Raw genomic sequence first — 18,419 nt, 5'->3', positions numbered from 1 at the left:
CTCTTGCTTCGGCTCCTGTCCTGACTTCCCTCAGTGGTAGGTGGTGTTCAGAAGCCAAATAAGCCTTTTCCACTCCAAGTTGCTTTCAGTCAGTGTTTACTGGATGCACACGTGTTCCACATCCTCTTCCTTGTCTCTGATTAAGACTTTGACCTTGAGCTTGTATGGCAAGCACCACAGTTCAATTTCTCAAACGGAGAGGTGAGGCAGCTTTGGAGCTCCAGCTCTGGGAACACAGGCTGTAGGTACGGGTCGGGTAGGATGCTCCTGAGGCTGCTGTGACACATGAGCCATGAGGCTGTCCACCATCACCTAGGAAACACCCACATCTGGGGCCACAGCGTGACTTCCAGCAGAGTGTGTTTGAACTGTATCTGAAGCCACTGAATTGAGAATAGTATCTGAATAGCTAATAAAATAATCATTATGACTATTGTAATTTTGACCAAAAACAATGGTTAACTAAGTTAACTAGATTAACTAAGTATGATTCTCTATCCTCAACAGGTGCTTCAAGCAGGTAGCAAATATCAAAGGCCACTCCATTTCACCGTCCCGCAAAGATTTCTTCCATTTCCTCTTCCCTTCTCTCTCATCAACTCCACTCTCCTTCCTTTTCCCTCGCCTCTCTCCCCTCCTGTCCTCTCCTCTCCTGTCCTTGTTTTCTTTTTGGAAATGGAAGAGGCTGTTTAAGGCAGCATCTCACACAAGCCACTCACACACGCAGTTACAGACTGGAGGGGCCATGAAAAGCTGCATCTAAAAGCTTAGATCTTCAAGAACCTCAGCGACAGCCTTGAAGGCAGCCCAGCCTCAGGAGCCTGGGCAGGGACTGGGAGCACAGCCCACCACCAACAGGATGCAAGAACAAAGAGGCTAAAGTGGAACGGTTCCTCACGGTTCCGGCAGTTTCCTTCACAGCCTAGGAAGCCACCATTTATGTTAGAGAAAATAACGTAATCAGAGGAAATCATGTGAGCCACAATTCTGTGGCGTTCCAGGCTTCCCACCCTGCCCCTAACACTCCTGGGGGCCTTTCTTGACATTATTAAGACATAAAACATTTTGAGGGGACTGTCCACTCAGTAGACAGAGATGACAGTCTAATGGCAGGGGCTAAAGACCTGCAAAGTAAAAACTGTGTGGAAGAATGGATCAGCTTGGTGGGGTGTCACCCGGGCTCACCGTTGGGTATGTGACCTCAGTCATACCACTTGCCTACTCTGAACTTCAAGTTTCTCATCTATAAAATGTAGGTAACAATACAGTCTGTGGAGGATTAACTAAATCTATATACAGTCAGCAGTATAAGAATTCTGTTAACTAAGGAGCCAAGAGGAAAACTCACTGAAAGTCATGGAGTGTATGTCAGAATGCCATCCTTTCTTCCTGCTACTCATCGTGCATGCTACGATGCTGTGCAGACTAAAGATCACTGGGCACTCTTGCCACCCACCAGCCAGGGGCAGGGTTACTCACTCTAGTCTAACCCTGTCTCTGGTTAGACACCAGAAGAGTGTAGGAAACCTGAGCTTGCCCTCCTTGGAAGGCTGGCTCTTGGGTTATGAGAAGCTTCCCTACCTGAGCCTCTGTCTGATCTTCCACAAACCACAGTGGCTCCAGCTTAGCTCTCCACCAGCGATTAACAAGCACACAAGCCCTTGGAGGATGGCACTTTCTCAGTTGGTCCCCACGTTGAGCTTAGTGGAAGGTCGGACTGACTAGCTAAGTTCATCCACAGGACGGTTAGATAACAAAGCATCAGGACACTTAGTTTTGGGACGTTGTGCTACACGGTGCATCACAGGTGCAGTCCTGAAGAATGAGACATTTCCAAGAGTCTCAGTAAACTCAAGTAACACGATCACTCCCTAGATGCTCCAGGAATAAAGGAGCAAGGCTGGAGGATGTGCATCACTTCGTCATTCAGGGCAGACTTAGTCTTCTTTGTTCAAGGATAATCGGGAGCCTCTACTGTGATAAGAATGGATAAACCACTTTCCCCCCAGCTCTGGGTCTAAGGGACTCCACCATCAATCTTAGGTCCCAAGTCCCAGTGGCATGGTTATGGAATGAGATGTGTGTCACAGACACACCCTAGTTTCCTCTAAGTCTGGAGGGAGCAGAGACAGTAGCTAAAGGTTCTCGATATCCCCAGAGACAACATCAAGGCACCTAACACATGATAGACAGACACACAAAAGCCGGAGCAGAAAGGAACTCTGCTGCTTCTAATACATGGAGAAACGGTGCCAGTGTCACCACGGCTAAGAGGACCACGTTAATTTCACAAGGGACATGGCTTACTTGTCAGTGTCAGTAATGCATGCAAGTCTGGAACTTTGGTCAACGGCTGCCCCTGAATCAGGACCAGAGACAAGCCGTTCAAACCGTGACAAGCAGGAAGGGCTGTCATCTAGGTGAGGAGAGGAAGAGGGCATCCAAGGTGATAAAGTAAAAATGAGTCACAAAAGTGCTGTCTGCTGTTCCCCAGTATGCACCTACCACTGGCAACACACCGAACTCAGGGGAGGAAGCACAGCCAGAGACATCTGCCCGTTCCCAAGAACAGAACTTTATCTTACATGGTTGCCGATCCTTCGCAGACGTGCATGGGTACATAGTGTCCCCATTTCAAAGCTGCAGAAATCGACCCCACGTCAAACCAAGCCGTTTCTGACGCCTCAGAGCATCGGACAGATGTGAGGAGCAGAGGTGGAGAATTGTAATGAAGGGTGGCTGTGCCTGGAAGCCGGGACTCAGGCTCTCCCAGCCTCTGCCTGAGGGAGATCTTCTCTCACCACATAGGGCCTACCACTCTCAGGCTCCCATGGAGATCAGCACAGTCCCCACCCGAGCAGTGTGGGGATCCCAGTTTTTCTGCACACTCCAACTTGCCAATCCAGACTTCGTCCATCTCCAGTTCCTATTGTTTCCTCTGATAAGCAGGGCCCCAGTGAACAATTAAAGCTTTCAATAAATAATCTCTAAGCACATTCATTTGATTGACTGTTATTTGATACAGCCGTTAGTTTCAATGGGGCAGTTAATATTGACCACATAAAGTACTCCAGACAAACATGAAACAGCTCCAGAACTCCATGCATTATTACCCTTTATCTGCCAGTCATCTGGGCTACTTGTAATGGTCATGGAATTTAAAAATCAATAATAACAATTAGTGTTCTGTACACCAAAACAGATGAATCATGCGAAATGGGTTTTCATATAAAAATCAAAGGGGGAACAAGCCTAGAAGAGACAGAGAAGGCTCTTTGAACACCCAGTGCCTTCTTGGCCTCATTGGAGCCTTCCGGTCAGGTAGCTAGACTCAAAGGAGAGTGTTCAGGGACAAATGTGGCCGCACACACGCACAGGAACACAGACTCTCTCACACGGCGACTGTGAGAGGGCTAACGAAGAGTAAAATTAATGGAACTGGCCGTTTACTCCTCAGACGTGGGTGGCGAGTTACCTTTGAGTTTGTAGGCGTTGACGGCGATTATTTTGCTGAGAAATGGCAACAGCGGTATTTCAGCTTCACCCACTGCCACGGCACTGTCTAGATAATTAAAACCCAAAGCAACGGGGAAACAGCTCATCCCTAAGCTGTAACCAACATACCACGCGAAGCCATCCATCCCAAAGACTCATTTTTTTTCATCAATTGTTACTTCTCTGATGTAAATATAAGAAGGACTAATTAAAATGCATAACTTTATTCAGCTTCTTGTTATTAAAGCCAATGAAAGCATTCTGAGGACCGTAATAAAATAATTGCACGCGCCTTTACGAATTCCCTTCACAGCATAAGGCGGTACTGGGGCAAAACGAAAACATCAGGAACCATATTTTGAAGTCTCTACTTCCCTTTTAGCCAATTATCCCCACAAGCTTTGCAATAGACCAGACCCTAAAAAGTCATTTGAAGCTTCAGACCATCATCAGCCTTTCCATAATTACGGACTTTGATGACATAACAAAGGCCGTAGCTGTGGCAACCTTTAATATTTTTGAGAACAGGAAGTTATTATATTGCTTCTTCGTCTGTTCTGGGGATGGGAAGAAAATTGAGAAAAATGGGATCCAGCTCTCTCCCTTCCCCAGTTAACCACTGCACTTGTCTGGTCTCACCTGCAGTATTTTGAATTTGGTAAAGTTTTCATTTGTGGAAAAAACAGCAGTTAATACAGAGTGGCAAAAACCACTGTTTTTGTGTTTTTATTTTGTATTTAGAAAGGGGCTTAACATACCTCAGCCCAGTCAAGCTCATCGGTCCTGAATTTTTGATTTTTCACCTTTCACCTCCAGAGCACCTACATTAGCGAAGGGTGCCACCAAGCTCATTAGAGAAACACGCTCCCCTCACGCCCCTAATGCCGGGTCAATTTAGGAGAATAAGTTCAGATGAAAGTTTACCAAGCCTTGACCTTCAAAGACAAGTGTGAGCTTAGAGAACAGGGCGGACGAAGCCTTTCCTTTGAACATTCTCTACGTCTCAGGGCAGATACTTGGAAAGTGAATAACCTGGGTTTCAAGTGAAAAGGAAACTCGGACATGGCAAGAAACCGACTTTGGGTCTGGCCGCAAATGAACCAGTGCTGTGACCCAGAGCAGGGCGGAAACTTTGGGCTGAAGAAGGTAAATGGGGGCTGCAGGGATTGGCCCTAAAAGTGAGGAGCTGGCAGAACATGTAGGCAGTTGGTACCCATTGAATGCTGGACCCCACTGCAGCTGGTGGCTGAGGAAGAGGCCCTTGCTACAGAACTGTATAATTGCGTCATAGAAGACATTTATTAAAATCCCCACTTCCCATCAAATTATTCTTGGTATTCCTGGGGCTTTTCAGGGCCATGTTTGCTTACCATGACTCTTTGCTTCTCCCCTTTCTGGGTGGGTTCTCTCCATTGGAGCCCCCCCCTCCCTGAAGGTCTGAATTCTTGAGGAAGCACTCAGTGGTCTGGGTCTCTGGTCTGTTGTCACTTCCTGCAATCCTGGCCTCCTTCTGTGCAATCTAGAGTCACACTCAACTCACCCCTTTGCAGCTCTGTCCCTAATGAGGCTGGAGACCCAGCAAATCCAGTGCCTCACTCCTGCCTGAACCCCAAGACAAGCAGAAAGCCTCAGAAGTCACTGTTCCTGCTCTTGGTAGTCAGAACTTGCAACCCTTTCCTTTAAAGAGGCTTGAGCAGCAGGGTGGGATTCAGATCTCCCACCATCTTCTTCGTCTTCTTTAATTTGTGTTTGAGGCAAGGCCTCACTATATGACCTTGGCCGGACTGCAGCTCACTATGTAGACCAGGCAGGCCTTGAACTCAGAGATCTGCCTGTCTGTATCTCCCAAGTGCTAGGATTAAAGGCATGGGTCGACATGCCAAGCAGATCTTAGGGATGAAGCAGGAAACCAGGCATGAAAAGAGGATTCAGGGCAGCAGACTGACTGATGGTGTCACAAGATCTCGGGGCGGGGTGGCGGTGGGAAGGTTATAGCACTTCCTTCTTAACCAGAGGTACTTAGACCAAGCCACTTTCTGACAGGATCCTGATCTATTTAAAACCCGAGGTGATCCTACTCTTTCCTCCAGCACCTCAAATCTCAACCTTTTAAAGACCAGGGAAGGGTTCTTTCAGATGTCTTTGTGACCATTCAGACGACTTCCACGACGCTCCCCCGCCCCACCCAGCTCATACTGAAGCCAAACCTAGCTGAGTCTATCAATCTTGCAAGGCCGGCCTTCTATTTACAGATCTACCATTGGCTACAAAAAGAATCTGTGCTTGGAAGATGACCCAGCAGCACAAGATAATCCCCAGTCATAACCGGAAAAATTAAGTTGTGAGCTCTCCAGTTATATTGACCACGGAATCGAAACGCTTTCTGTGCCACCCATAGGTTCAAGGGGCAACCTAGAAGATGTCGTAATGGTGAAATATCTGGCATATTTCAGTGAGTGACATGGGGACGGTGGCAGAACACTTGAAATGGAGGTTTTCTAGAAACTTGGAGCTGGATAACTGCCGTAACCAGCCTTTGAAAGGCAACATTTGACATCAATATCTCGGGGAAGGTTTCCAGCCAACGTTTTTTCTGATTAACCCTCATCAAAAACTCCCATATTCGAAATAATCTATTTAATTGATAGTTAACTGAATTTATATTAGAACATTTAAAGCATTAAAAACGCCATTTAAGGATGAATTTATTGGCACTTACATGTAGCTCAAACTCTGAAGGAGAATCTCTTACAGGAGCTTCTAAATTAGTGGTTCTCAGTCTTTCTAATGCTGCAACCCTTTAATAAAGTTCCTCGTGTTGGGGTGACCCCTAACCATAAAATCATTTTCATCGCTACTTCATAACTGTAATTTTGCTACCATTACGGATTGCACGAATTCCGAATTGTATAAAAATGTTTTCTGACGGTCTTAGGTGACCCCTGTGAAAAGGTCATTCACACACACACAGGGCTTGAGACCCATAGGTTGAGAACCCATGTTTTGAATGCCCACAGCTTTCACTGCAAAACCTGAACAGGCAGAAAAAGGAGTTTCGTGCTTAGTGTGTCGCAGGTTTTCCCATTTCCAATCTTCCTACCTGACACTAAATTCCTAGTTAGAAGCTCCTCAGTCTTTTTTCTTAGAAATTCTTTTTAATTTAAAGAATGATAAATTTCCTAAGAGTAGACTGGATAATCATCATCTATTCTATACTTCCTCTGTGGAGAAAGTTAACGGCTTAATATGTGAAGGAGAAAACAGAAAGGGCTTCTCTCTTTTTCAGCCATGTCCTTGTTAATGGGTTGACAGGAAAAAAAAAAAAAGTCTGTGAAATCTAAAGATGATCATTTTATTCTTGTGATTCACCAGAATACAAAACAAAACAAAACAAAAAAAAAAACAAAATGGAAAATGTAAAACAGGACAGTCCTTGTTGGTTCTGGATGGTCCAAAATGAGAAGGAAACCCCTCGTTCAGCACAGCCAACCCAGCAGAAGCTGACACTGTGGTCACTTATCTATTAAGAGAAAACAAGGTCTCATCCTGTGCCAGGGCTTTCTGTTCCTACTGGACAATCGATTCAAACCAGAGCTGCTAATCTGGTCCAAACTAATGGCTTAAGGTTAAGTAGAACCAGGGCACCGCCCCTCGCAGGACTTGGTCTTGGATTTGGAATTCACCCTTTTCTGGCAATAAAATTTAATCTCTTCTATTTTTCCCCTGTCCTACTTTGCAAACTCGCCCATTTATCTGGAAATTGACAGAATTCTATTCTCTCTCTCTCTCTCTCTCTCTCTCTCTCTCTCTCTCTCTCTCTCTCAAGACTGGGAAAGAAAACTTTGCCCATCTTTTGTTTTCGGAGTGACCCCGTGGTGCACTCTCTCTGAGATTTCAGAAGTCCCCGTTCTTCTCTTCTCTCTGCTGCTGCTACTTACTGAATCATGTGGTGGCAGAGCAGCAGAAAATCATGTCCTACTTTAGAAAAACAATTGGTCCTTTTTTACAGAAATATTTACTCAAAACGCCACTCAGTTCACATGGCAGCTGTCAATTTTCATTGAGTCTCTGTGAGGAGGTAACTTTGCCACCTTGACCTCCGAGTTATAGCTCACTAGGAGAGGACTTAGATCCCGCTTAATGCTTCAAATCTGGAGCTCAGGGCTCTACAAGGGGAACTTTTCTTCCTTCGTCACACATTGCTCCTATCCATTTTAAAAATAATTTATTCTAAATGGGCAAAACCCTATGTTCAAAAGGACTTTTTTTTCCTTCCCTCTTTTAATGTGTTGAAAAGGGAGAACACAGGGAAAGGGGCTAAGATGTTGCCACATTCTTTTGACTACATCAAAAGCAACTATATTTAGATAAAAAAAAATTGAGGTTTATCCCCTGCTCATAGAGCAATTAACGCAGAAAACGTCTGGAGTTATCTAAAAACAAGATAATCCATGAGGCACTCGAATAGATACTTGGTGTCCCAGATGGATCCTCCCAGGGCTGTCTCTCTGTTATTTACACCACATTCCCTTAGTGGCCCCTTAATCCTGATTTCCAATATTTATACCAAACAATCCACAGGCCCTGCTACAACCAACAGCTGGCTGGCATATCAATTTTCTGTCTTTACAATTAAAAGGAAAATAAAGGGAGTATTCTAACACTTGACAAAGTGAGGTTCTGGAGGCATTATGCTCTAAGGTTTTAAACACACACAGACACATGGATGCACACGAGTGCAGACAGACAGACAGACACACACACACACACACACACACACACACACACACACACACCCCACCTAAGTAAGCTTTCAAGGTTGGAGGTAGTTTTGTGGAATTCAGTGCCAGGCTTTCCTCTCGGCCCCGCTGTTTCCTCTGTGTTAAGAGCAAAGTTGAGCTGCACCTTTCCAAAACAGCCATTAGGTAAAATGGAAAACTAAGACCCCGGGATTTAAGCTGTTACTTAGGCAAAGGTAGTTCACAGGGCTTTCATTTCAAAAGCCCCAACACTGCAAGACACAGATACTTACTAGAACTTCTTTTGAAAAAATATTTTAGTTATACTTAATCTCTGGAATCAACAGAAAGAACTGGGATTCCGCGGTTTGTGGACAGCTGAGCCAGTCTGAGCCGGTCTGCAGGATACCGGCAATATTGACACTTGACTCGTTCAGCTCCAAGTTGGAGTATGAGTTGAAACCCTAGCTGAAACTGACTACAATGAGCCCTGATTGCCCTGCTTACAAAAACAAGACACTGGAATTTCTGAAACCCCTTTCGTCAAATGCTCTTATTTACTTTGTCTAATGCAGGTTTCTTTGATTAGCTAAACCTTGCTGTTATCAACAGTTTTTGCTTATCAGCTCGCCCCAGATAAAGCAAATCCCTTGTTTAACTTGTTCAAGAGCAAACAAAGCTTTTCCCTCCACTCTTGCAACTTAATAGGCACGCTAGGAAGGCTAATTGCAAAAGGGAGAATGCCTACAAGTAACTGCCCCACGGAACCTCTTTCCAAGACAGGTCTTCCCTTCTACTAAAACTGTTTCAGGACAGTCCTCTCTTAACCAGTAAAAGTTTCCCAGTGCCCAGTTCCCTGGAATCCCAACTCGAACATTCACATTGCTTTAATTGCTATGAAAAGGAGGGTGTGAGGACGTGATACTGACTGGAAAATAGTTTCTAATGCTAAGTCTCCGAAAAGAAAATGAGTAACAAGGAGGACAGGGTAGCCTCGGACTACGAAGGCGTTTCCTGGAGTGATAGTCTCTATGCCTGCATGTGGCTCTATGAATATTAAGTTGGATGGCCAGGCCGTTGGCATCAAATAGTTATTGATTTTCCAGCTCCAGACCTGTTGATTTTCTGGCCCAAGAAGAAAGTCTTTTTTTTTTTTTTTCTTGTCCTTTTTTTCCTAAGAAAAAAGTTTCAGAGAGTCAGCTGACAGGCTGCCCCTGCCCCCTCTCTCTACTTTGGCTTTTGCCTCTCTCTTTAGACAAGCCACCATGTTGTTAGGAAAACTCAATTTCTCCCAGTTAAACTTTGACCTCTTTGAAAACAAAGATTTAGAATGTCATTTTCAGGCTAATGCTCCAATGAATTGTCAAATCAAGTACTAAAAACATTTTGATAGATAGATGAGCCATTTATCTAAATCACTGTCAGGGTGGCGAAGCATCCTGCAGGCTCCCACCACAGCCGGCTCTACGGAAGATTTCCCAGGACTCCTGGTCATTTCTCAGGTCTACAGCTGAGCTACTGTTGACCGATGGAGCCGAAGCACCATGTCAGCATCAGATAACCAAACAGTCAATATTGTTTTTGAAAACGAGGCTGCCCCATTTAGGTTTCTTTTCCTTTAACTGAAGTCCAAGCTCCTGACTGAATTGTAAGATATGGAAATAATGAATGGCCAGCCCGAGGGGTGTTGGTGGCCAGGAGTTCCCTAGCAAAACAGCAACTTCTTAGACCAACAAAGTGACTAGGGGAGGTGGCAGTGGGGTCACCGCTAAGACATATTGCCTTTGCTCAGTAGGCTAAGGGGACGATGGAGGCAGCGGCGTCGTGCGCCAACCTGCCCTGTGCATTATGAACTCTGGATCAAACGCCTTCACAAGGTTGCATTCCTTGAAGGGACCATGTCTTATTTTAATTACTTTGCACTGTTGAAATACATAAGGGGGAAGTGTTACTGGGCTCGTGGCTAATCCGGGCCAAGTTAAATCCCCTCTTTACCCTTTACACGAATTGCACGGAGTGTCAGATTGCACTACTTGAAGAATGTTTCAAAGTCCGTGGACACCTTCTATTTCCCCTTTCTTCTGTACATTTTTTTTTAAAGAAAACTATCTTCGAGAAAGAATGGGGTGGTAAGGGAGAGCAGGGGTGCAGGAGGCGTTTCAGGAAAGCCTCTAGGAGGGAATTTCAGCCGAGACGGAACCCTGATGCATGGCAGCCTATCACACCCCTTCAGCATTAAATCATTAAACCCTTTGTCTTGCCACCAGTGCACTTTATTCCAGTGTCTTTATTGCATGCAACAGAGACATTATTTTCTTGGTAGAAGAAAAGGAAAAAAATAATAAACCTACATTGAGCAGTATGCCGGTGCTGCCATTCGGCCTGGGTGAATCCACTGAGGCAGGCTTTGAGAGCCTTCTCCTGCAGCATGCAGGAGGACGGGCTCGCGGTGTAGAAATCCAGGATCTGCCCGGGACTCACTGACAGAACATCCATACAGTCAAACATGATCTCTCCGCACCGCGCTCTGCAAAAGTGCTTATCCTCTAGGTGTGGAGGCGAGCCGCACAGAAAAGTCCACGAACTCCATCAAACTCTGCCCCTTTTTTGGCACGTAGGCTGTTGGTCTTTTTCCCAGCCCCGAATCATGAATTATGACAGACAAGCCAGCTAAAAGCCTGTAATTGATCCAAATGATCATTTACCATTTTCCAGGCTCGCTCGGCCGATCCAGCCGGGGCGGGGGTTCCCGCACCGATCCCAAGTTCTCCCTTCCAGGCGACGCCCGCGCAGGCCTCCGGGAGCGCGCGGGTCCTACCCCGCCGGTGCCCAGACGCGCCCTGCCCGGGTGGCTCGCGTCCTCGGCATCCCAGTCCTGCGGCCGCGGCGCACGGGAACTCTGGTCCCCCCCTTTGGCAAAGAATAGACCCTCCTGCCTCGGAGCAGCTCACTTCCTACCACTTCTGTCACACGGAATGAAAGATTGAATTGCCTAATATATGCGAGTGAACTTTCGGTGAACCCTTCCCGGGCTGCTAACCTTCAAATGACCCAACCAGTCTGACATCACCAACTCCCAGGATTCTCACAGCGCTTAAAAACTCCCAGCAGCCCTGCAAGAGCCGGCAGCCAGCGAGGCCGCGGCCAGCCGCGCGGTGCTCCCCATGGCTCAGCTTGCAAACAATGCCAGGAGCGCAGGGAGGAGCGGGAGCGCGGCTGCGGTTTGCGCCTTTTCATCTGCCCGGCCCTGGCGGGAAGACCCTCGCCCCCAGCCCGCCTCTGAAATTCCTCCCTGCTCCGCCGTGCCTGGCCAAGCCCTTGCAACTTAGGTATCTTTCCAATCCTGTAAAAGCACTGGGCAAGCCCCGAACTGCCCATCAGGAGCCCCGCCGCCGCTCGCAGAAGGAAGCCTCTCTCGGGCTGGGAAACTTTCCATTGCGCCTGCAGTCTTTTTATTTCTTCTTCATCGTTATTGTTATTGTTATTATTATTATTATTTTATTTATTTATTTATTTATTTATTTATTTATTTATTTATTTTCCTCCCTGTTTGCAGGCTCTTGCTGAGCTCGCTGAAGGGGTTGTCCGGCTCCGGAGGTGGGGAGAAAAGTCCCTTCCGAGGGAATCTACTTAGATTTAAAAATCCCCTGCAGGCTGAAACACCTGGAGCAGTCACAGATTAGTTATCTCACCAGACAGTTTTCTTCTTTCTCCTTTCTCTTCTTTCTACCCGACCCCCTGCTCCCGTCCGCCGCATCCCTGCTCCTCACCCTGCCAATCTCACAGGGAGAAAGTGAGAGGCAGAGCAGAGGGTGGTGTGTGTGTGTGTGTGTGTGTGTGTGTGTGTGTGTGTGTGTGAGAGAGAGAGAGAGAGAGAGAGAGAGAGAGAGAGAGAGAGAGAATTTTGCTGGTTGGTGAAAACAGTAACTCTGCCACTGGCCATCTATGTGTCTAGGAAAATTCTGGTTTTCTCTAGGACTCGGTCTTCTTATCTGTATAATGGACGTGTGTAATATCATCCACTGGACAAAAATAACTATCTGTAACTTCTCAATAAACACACAGTAGGAACATTAGCTCTGTCTCTGCCTCCTGTGGGACTTTTGCCAGCGACACCCAGACCTGCCTGAGGCTACGGGGTTCAGAGGTTGGTAGACCTGTGCTCTCTCTGAATCCATCCCACTCCACATTCTATGCACAGGGAGGGTCAAGCACAGGTTCCCACATAAAACTTAATGCATATTTTGAAAATCAGGTAAATATGAGGGTTTTATAATCCTAAAAGTTAGGCTTTGTGCAGATCATCCCTGTTCAATCGCACCTGTTTTAAAAAACAAACCAAAACATTTTTTAGATAAGAGGATTTCCCCTTTTTTAAAAACTGGTTACATGGGCCCAGCTTCCAGGGGAAGGAGCAGAGGTTTTAAGTTGGTCTCAAAACCCCAGAGGCCATTGGTACGGATGATGTTGCAGGGCAGCCAGAACTTTCAAAAGGGAAGTCACCTGCAGCTAGTTTCCAGCTTCTGCGGGATGCAGGACCGAGGAAAAAAGATTCGGGGCGGAGCCAGACCCCGCTTCCTTCTCTGCCTCCTTAGGAATTCTCAGAAGTCTCAGCCACACAGAAGGTCCGCAAGGGAAGCCTGGGCTACCGTCCTCCTCTGTGGGCAAAGCTGGGAGGGATGGACACCAAACACACAGGGGAGCCTGTCATGGACACTCCCCCTTGCTGAAATGCGGCTCTGACGAGTTAGCTGCCACTTGGCTCCTCTGGCACCGGATGGGAGCCGGCAGGCAGCGCACTCCCTCAGGGAGGCGGAAGGTCCCTAAGAAGGTATCCTACACCTGCGGCTCCGGTAGCTCAGCATGCTAGAAGGGAGAGATCTCACTGGAAATGCACACTGTTTTGCTCTTCTTTCTGTAGCCATTCATGCTGTACCGGGCTTATTATTAGAAACTCATCAACTACAAACACAACACACACCCAAAGTGAGGAAGCACATGGGGATTTACAAAACGACCGAGCACTTAACCATTGAACAATTGTAAAGAGAGGAAACGCTGGGCAATGTGAGACTTTCTGCTTGGCCCAAGAGACTTACTGACCCAGGATGCTTCCTTAACGTCCTCGGTTCCCTGGAAACAGAGTCACTAACAGCCAGTACTGGAGGTGGAGGAAAAGGTATGGACTGAGGCGAGAGGAACTGAACAGAAGTGAAGTATAGTTAAGGTAGAGGTGAGAAAGCTTGGCACCATGGCAGATACCTGTGTTTCCTGTGCCCTCTCTCCCGGAGGCTGCTGCACTTCCTTCCTGATCTTGCGAATCATGGGCCCAAAGTACAGTGGGGGTGGTCACGGGAAAGAGAGGATGAGCCCGGATTCTTTGCAGTGCCAGCCCCATCTAGGAGGGCAAGCACCACTCCCACAATGTCCCTCCTCTGTGTGCCTGTGTACTGCTCAAATTCCTTCCCTTCAGGGGACCTAACCAATGTCTAACCGTTCTCCTAAACGGTATTTAAATCTCCAAGGACAAACAGAGGTCACTCTGGGAAAATTTGAGTTTAGTGGGCTTCCTTACAAAGCACAGGTGAGAGATTACTTCCTGGGGTGTGGGCACTCCTTCCCCAACTAGCCACTCTTGGAAAGTCTGTTCTTGAGCGGAGATGACAGCTTCCCCACAGCTATGTAGATGGAGACCACACCCCCTACATATTTATATTTAAGTCTTTCCCTAGACCATGGGCAATTAAGGCAGAGTTGCACACAACAGGTGCTGGAGAGGATGTCCGACCCTCCCCAGCCTCCATGGGGGTGGGGCTGGTGCGGTATTAATAATCACCAAGCCCAGCTAGGATTAGCCTTTGCCAGGCGACACAGCTGAACTCCCCAAGATAGAGTCGCTTGGCTGAGTGGATTCAGTCTCTAGCAAGGCTCTGTGTGGTTGTGGTGTGGTGTGTGCCTTCGACTGGGGAATTTCTCTCTTTGCACAAGGATAATTTAGATTTATAATCACCCCGAGATTCTTTTAATTGTAGGGAAATGAACTTGATCAGTATTTAAATCTGTGTGGATGGGATATTATGGACTCCTTATAATGCAATGGGGCTCACTAGTTGGTGAATCATTTCTCATCAAGGATTAATTACACCAGTGGCAGGGATTGAGGCTATTAGGAAGCGCTAATTCAAAAGCAGACTCAAGTTAGCCACATTTCTTTCCTTTCCTTTTCTTTCCCTTTTTCTTTCTTTCTTTCTTTCTTTCCTTTCCCTTTCTTTCTTTTCTTTCTTTCCTTTCTTTTCTATCTTTCTTTCTTTCCTTTTTTCCATTTCTTTCTTTCTCTCTCTCCTTTTCTTTTTTCTTTCCTTCTTTCTTTCCTTTTCCTTCTTTCTCTTCCTTCCTTCCTTCCTTCTTTCTCTTTCTTTCTTTCTTTCTTTCTTTCTTTCTTTCTTTCTTTCTTTCTTTCTTTCTTTCTTTCTTTCTTTCTTTCTTTCTTTTGGTCAGTAAATCTCCTTCTCCCACCTTTTGAAAACATGACTTCCCTGAAGTCTTTCTTTTAAACAGAAGTAAGGAAAGCACCGATGGTAAGTAACCACTCTTTAAGAATATGTTCACGTAAGATAGTGACTAATGAATACGGTAGGAAGTAAAGCCAGAGCTCATTTGTTCACAATGAAATGTGAATGAGTGGCATCACTAGATCCAACCTACACAACCAGGAAGGACCTTTTCAATACCCTTAGCGGGATACCGATTTTAACGCGGAGTATCTCTTCTACTCCTCTGTTTGATCAATGGTCTAATGAACTATCAAAAACAAAAAGGAAAAAAAACCCCAAAAGTTTGAGAGTCAAATTCATTCTGTTTGAAAATCACTGTGTGTCTGTCAGTGCGGCGCGGCACATTTGAAAACCATAATCATAAAACAGGAATTTATAGGCAGGGTTCAGGGTCTCCGGTTTTGAAGCAGCAATTACCCACTGGACAATCCTGAATGAAACGCCGTGAATCACTCTTGGCAAACATGTCGGAGAGCCAGGGAGTTTCCTGAAGAAAGTATTGTGTCTGAGAGCACGGCCGGCCTTACACACAGCTACTCACTCCACACCCTCAAGAACTCCAAGCTCCTCCAGGTTCTGATGCACCCGCATGGCCATAGCAAAATCACACCCAGACCGGAACAGAGAACGATGTTTTAAAGAGACACCTCTAGCTTCTTCCATTTTTAAATGACTTTTGTTTTTATCTAAGCTTTCCCTCGTTTGCTCTTAGGGCATCGGTAGTATGCTACTGTTGGGAGAGTACTTGTCTTGCACATGTGAAGCCCTGGATTTGATCCCCAGCAACACATAAATAGGGCGTGGCGTGGTGATGCGCACCTGTATCTCAGCACTTGGGACATAGAGGCAGGAGAGTGGGAGTCAGACTTATCCTCAGCGTCAAATGGCGTTGGACACTAGGTTGGGATACGTGAGACCCTCTCCCCAAAGCAAAGCCAGAAAATGTTTTCCTGCTATCTACCTAAGCCCTCTCGGATTGGACTGTCCCCGTTTCAAGCTAGTTCTGTGGGCAGAGAATCCGCTAGGGCTGTGTTCGAGCTCAGTGGCATAGGCTGAGCATCTCTTAGATTCCACATTCGTCACTGAGAAGAGAAAAGAAAAGGTGCCTTTTGAGCAGTCTGTGCCTCTCCAGGGAAGCTGAGGCAGGGGTGTGGACAGCATGGATACCCGGGTTTTCCTTCCAGCCTTGCTGGTTTTCGTAGGTTTTGCCTGACAACTCTGAAAGCCTCTGGCTCTGAACACCAGTGGACCTATCAGAGTGCATGCAAATGAAAGCTGGGTTTGCAACCGTGTTCAACAGAAACTTAGTTACACAACCTGGTGGTGGACTAAGACTGGTCTGCACCCTTGTCTGTGCCCTGGGCTCCTCAGTATTTCGGAATTTAACTAAACTCTGTATCACCTTGTTTCTATTGGTCTACGGGGTAAGAAATATGCATTCAGGTCTTTGTATGTTTTTATATCTCCCCTTTCAGTGATGGGAAGCACTCCAAGTCCTGACAGGTTGTAGAGCACCACTAAGTCATACCCTAAACCCATACCTCATGCCAGCCAGGCAAGCATGGATCATGGACCTGCATCGCACCCCCATGCTCCAGTTTTGTTAACTCAATTTCCTTCTTCTTTGAAAGCACTTTTCAGTTTCAACGTGTCCACGCCGTGAATCATGTGGCATTTTTTATGTCCTTTATCCCGGGTATTTATAATGTGTACCCAGACTCATCTTTGTTTCTTGGCTCACGGTCTCTTCTCCTTTGCTCTCAGTTTCCTCTCTGAGAAATTGCTCATTGCTTTTCAACCTTGGAAACACATACCCCAGCTGAGCACACTGGCACTGCCTGGAACCCCAGCGCCCCGAAAGCAGAGACAGGAAGATTGGGAGGTCGAGGCTCCCCGGGACTATGATACAAAACCTTATCTTAAAAAACCAGCCAACAACAACACAACCCTGAGGCCCTGTTCTCTCCTTGTCCACCAAGCCTGCTTTCTGTCCCTTCATTTTCACAAGCCCCTCTGTAGGACAGCAGGAAGATGAAGAGTGGCTTCGTCAGCACCAGCACAGCCACCCGTGGTCTTACAGAGCTCGCTTAGTTTCTGAGTATTGTTCTTCCGTGTGGTGCTTTGAATAGGCGTGGCCCCCATAGACTCCTGAGTTTGAATGTTTGGCCCATAGGGAATTGCATGAATAGGAAGTGTGGCCTTGTTAGAGTAGGGATGGCCTTGATGGAGGAAGCGTGTCCCTGTGGGGGTGAGCACTGAGATCTCAACACACTCAAGCTAGGCCCAGTGTGACAGTCTCCCTCTGCTGCCTGTGGATCAAGAAGAGCTCTCAGCTCCTCCAGCGCCATGTTTGCCCGCATGCTGCCATGTTTCCCATGATGACCAAAACTGACTGAACCTCCGAACTCTAAGCCAGCCCCAGTGAAATGTTTTCCTTTATGATACAGAGTTGCGGGTCCATGCTGTCTGTTCCCAGCAATGAATCCCTAACAAAGACACTCTGCTTGATTTTATTTTGGGGTTGTGTCTTATTTCAGTGTTTTCCAATGAGCTAAAAGGAGTCGAGCCACCTACATGGTTGAAGGATTTGAAGCAGAGCTCAACTCTTCTAAAGAATGGGATGGCGTGTGACCTTTCAGAATCATGATAACAATCAGGGGCAAGTCTCAGCTGCTCCCTACTCTCCCAGCTCAGCATGGCCTCTTCAGAGACTGTGCGAGTGATCCAAGCAGTCCTTGGTCCTTAAACTTAACTCACTGCTTCCTTCAACTGAAACTATTAAAAGTCAGTCTGTCGGTCACCTGCATGCAGTTCATGCAATGAAAAGTCACAGCTTATGCCTGGCATGTGATCAGAACAGTAAAAATGCAAGGCAACATTGTTCAGAGTTCTGTCAGGGTCAGGCTAATGGTCAGGGAGGCAGTGCTGGGAGACAGGCACTGAGTTTAGACACTGGGTTAAACTTAGCTTTGCCTCTCCCTTGGTCTCGGTCCCCAAGACATCCAGGTCATTTACTCTGCTAGCTTGCCTCGCTTACCTATCCAATACACTTCTGAGTACTGGCTCACCAACATCGTATGAGCTACAGTATAACTTTGAAAATGCCAGTGTGGGGTCGGCCAGGAGAAAGTACAGCCATGAGCACATTGCCTGCTCCTGCCCAGAGTGTGCATTGAAGGCCTAGATAATTTTGTCAGAGTAGACATTTCAACCACATGCTTAGGCCAGTAAGGACATTTCCGGGAGTTTCTGCACATGTCTGGTTAGGATTAGTATGTTCTGCACTGAGGCAGTCTTTGTGAATGGAGTCTCTAATCTATGATCTCTCATCTTAGTCAGTTTTAATGTGGTGCGATCCAGGAGCTTTCAGGAGAAGCTTTGTGCTACGCCGCTAAGTCATGGAGACGGGAGGCGAGCTGTATGAAGTGTATTCCTGAGACACTGTATTTTCAACTTACAGCTGCTTCCTCAGGAGACATTCCCACTGAAATCAGGGAATGCCTGCATTGCATGGTGAGAATGGCAGTGAGATATTTTAGAGATCCCTATACTTCTGTAAGAGGCAGAAAATAGATCACACAAATTTCTGTTTTCTGCAGAAGGTGAGTTCAGTCTCAGGAACTTAACACCA

At 46.6% G+C, this 18,419-nt stretch overlaps 1 protein-coding gene across 2 annotated transcripts in view; it reads right to left on the bottom strand.

The window, feature by feature from the left end:
* Rarb (retinoic acid receptor, beta) overlaps nt 1–18,419 on the bottom strand; it is a 644,786-nt gene that overhangs the window by 134,365 nt on the left and 492,002 nt on the right. The window contains exon 1 of one of the 2 annotated variants that reach the window (NM_031529.1): nt 10,586–11,281. The exons of the other annotated variant lie outside the window; for it this stretch is intronic. Within the exon in view, the coding sequence (NP_113717.1) occupies nt 10,586–10,742 (157 nt within the window). The 5' untranslated portion in view covers nt 10,743–11,281. Of the gene's footprint in view, nt 1–10,585; nt 11,282–18,419 lie in introns of those variants that run through there. 2 annotated transcript variants of the gene reach the window in all.

This window comes from Rattus norvegicus, chromosome 15, assembly GCF_036323735.1.
Source record: "Rattus norvegicus strain BN/NHsdMcwi chromosome 15, GRCr8, whole genome shotgun sequence".
NCBI lineage: Eukaryota > Metazoa > Chordata > Mammalia > Rodentia > Muridae > Rattus > Rattus norvegicus.
This window is presented reverse-complemented; position numbering and strand designations above follow the sequence as displayed.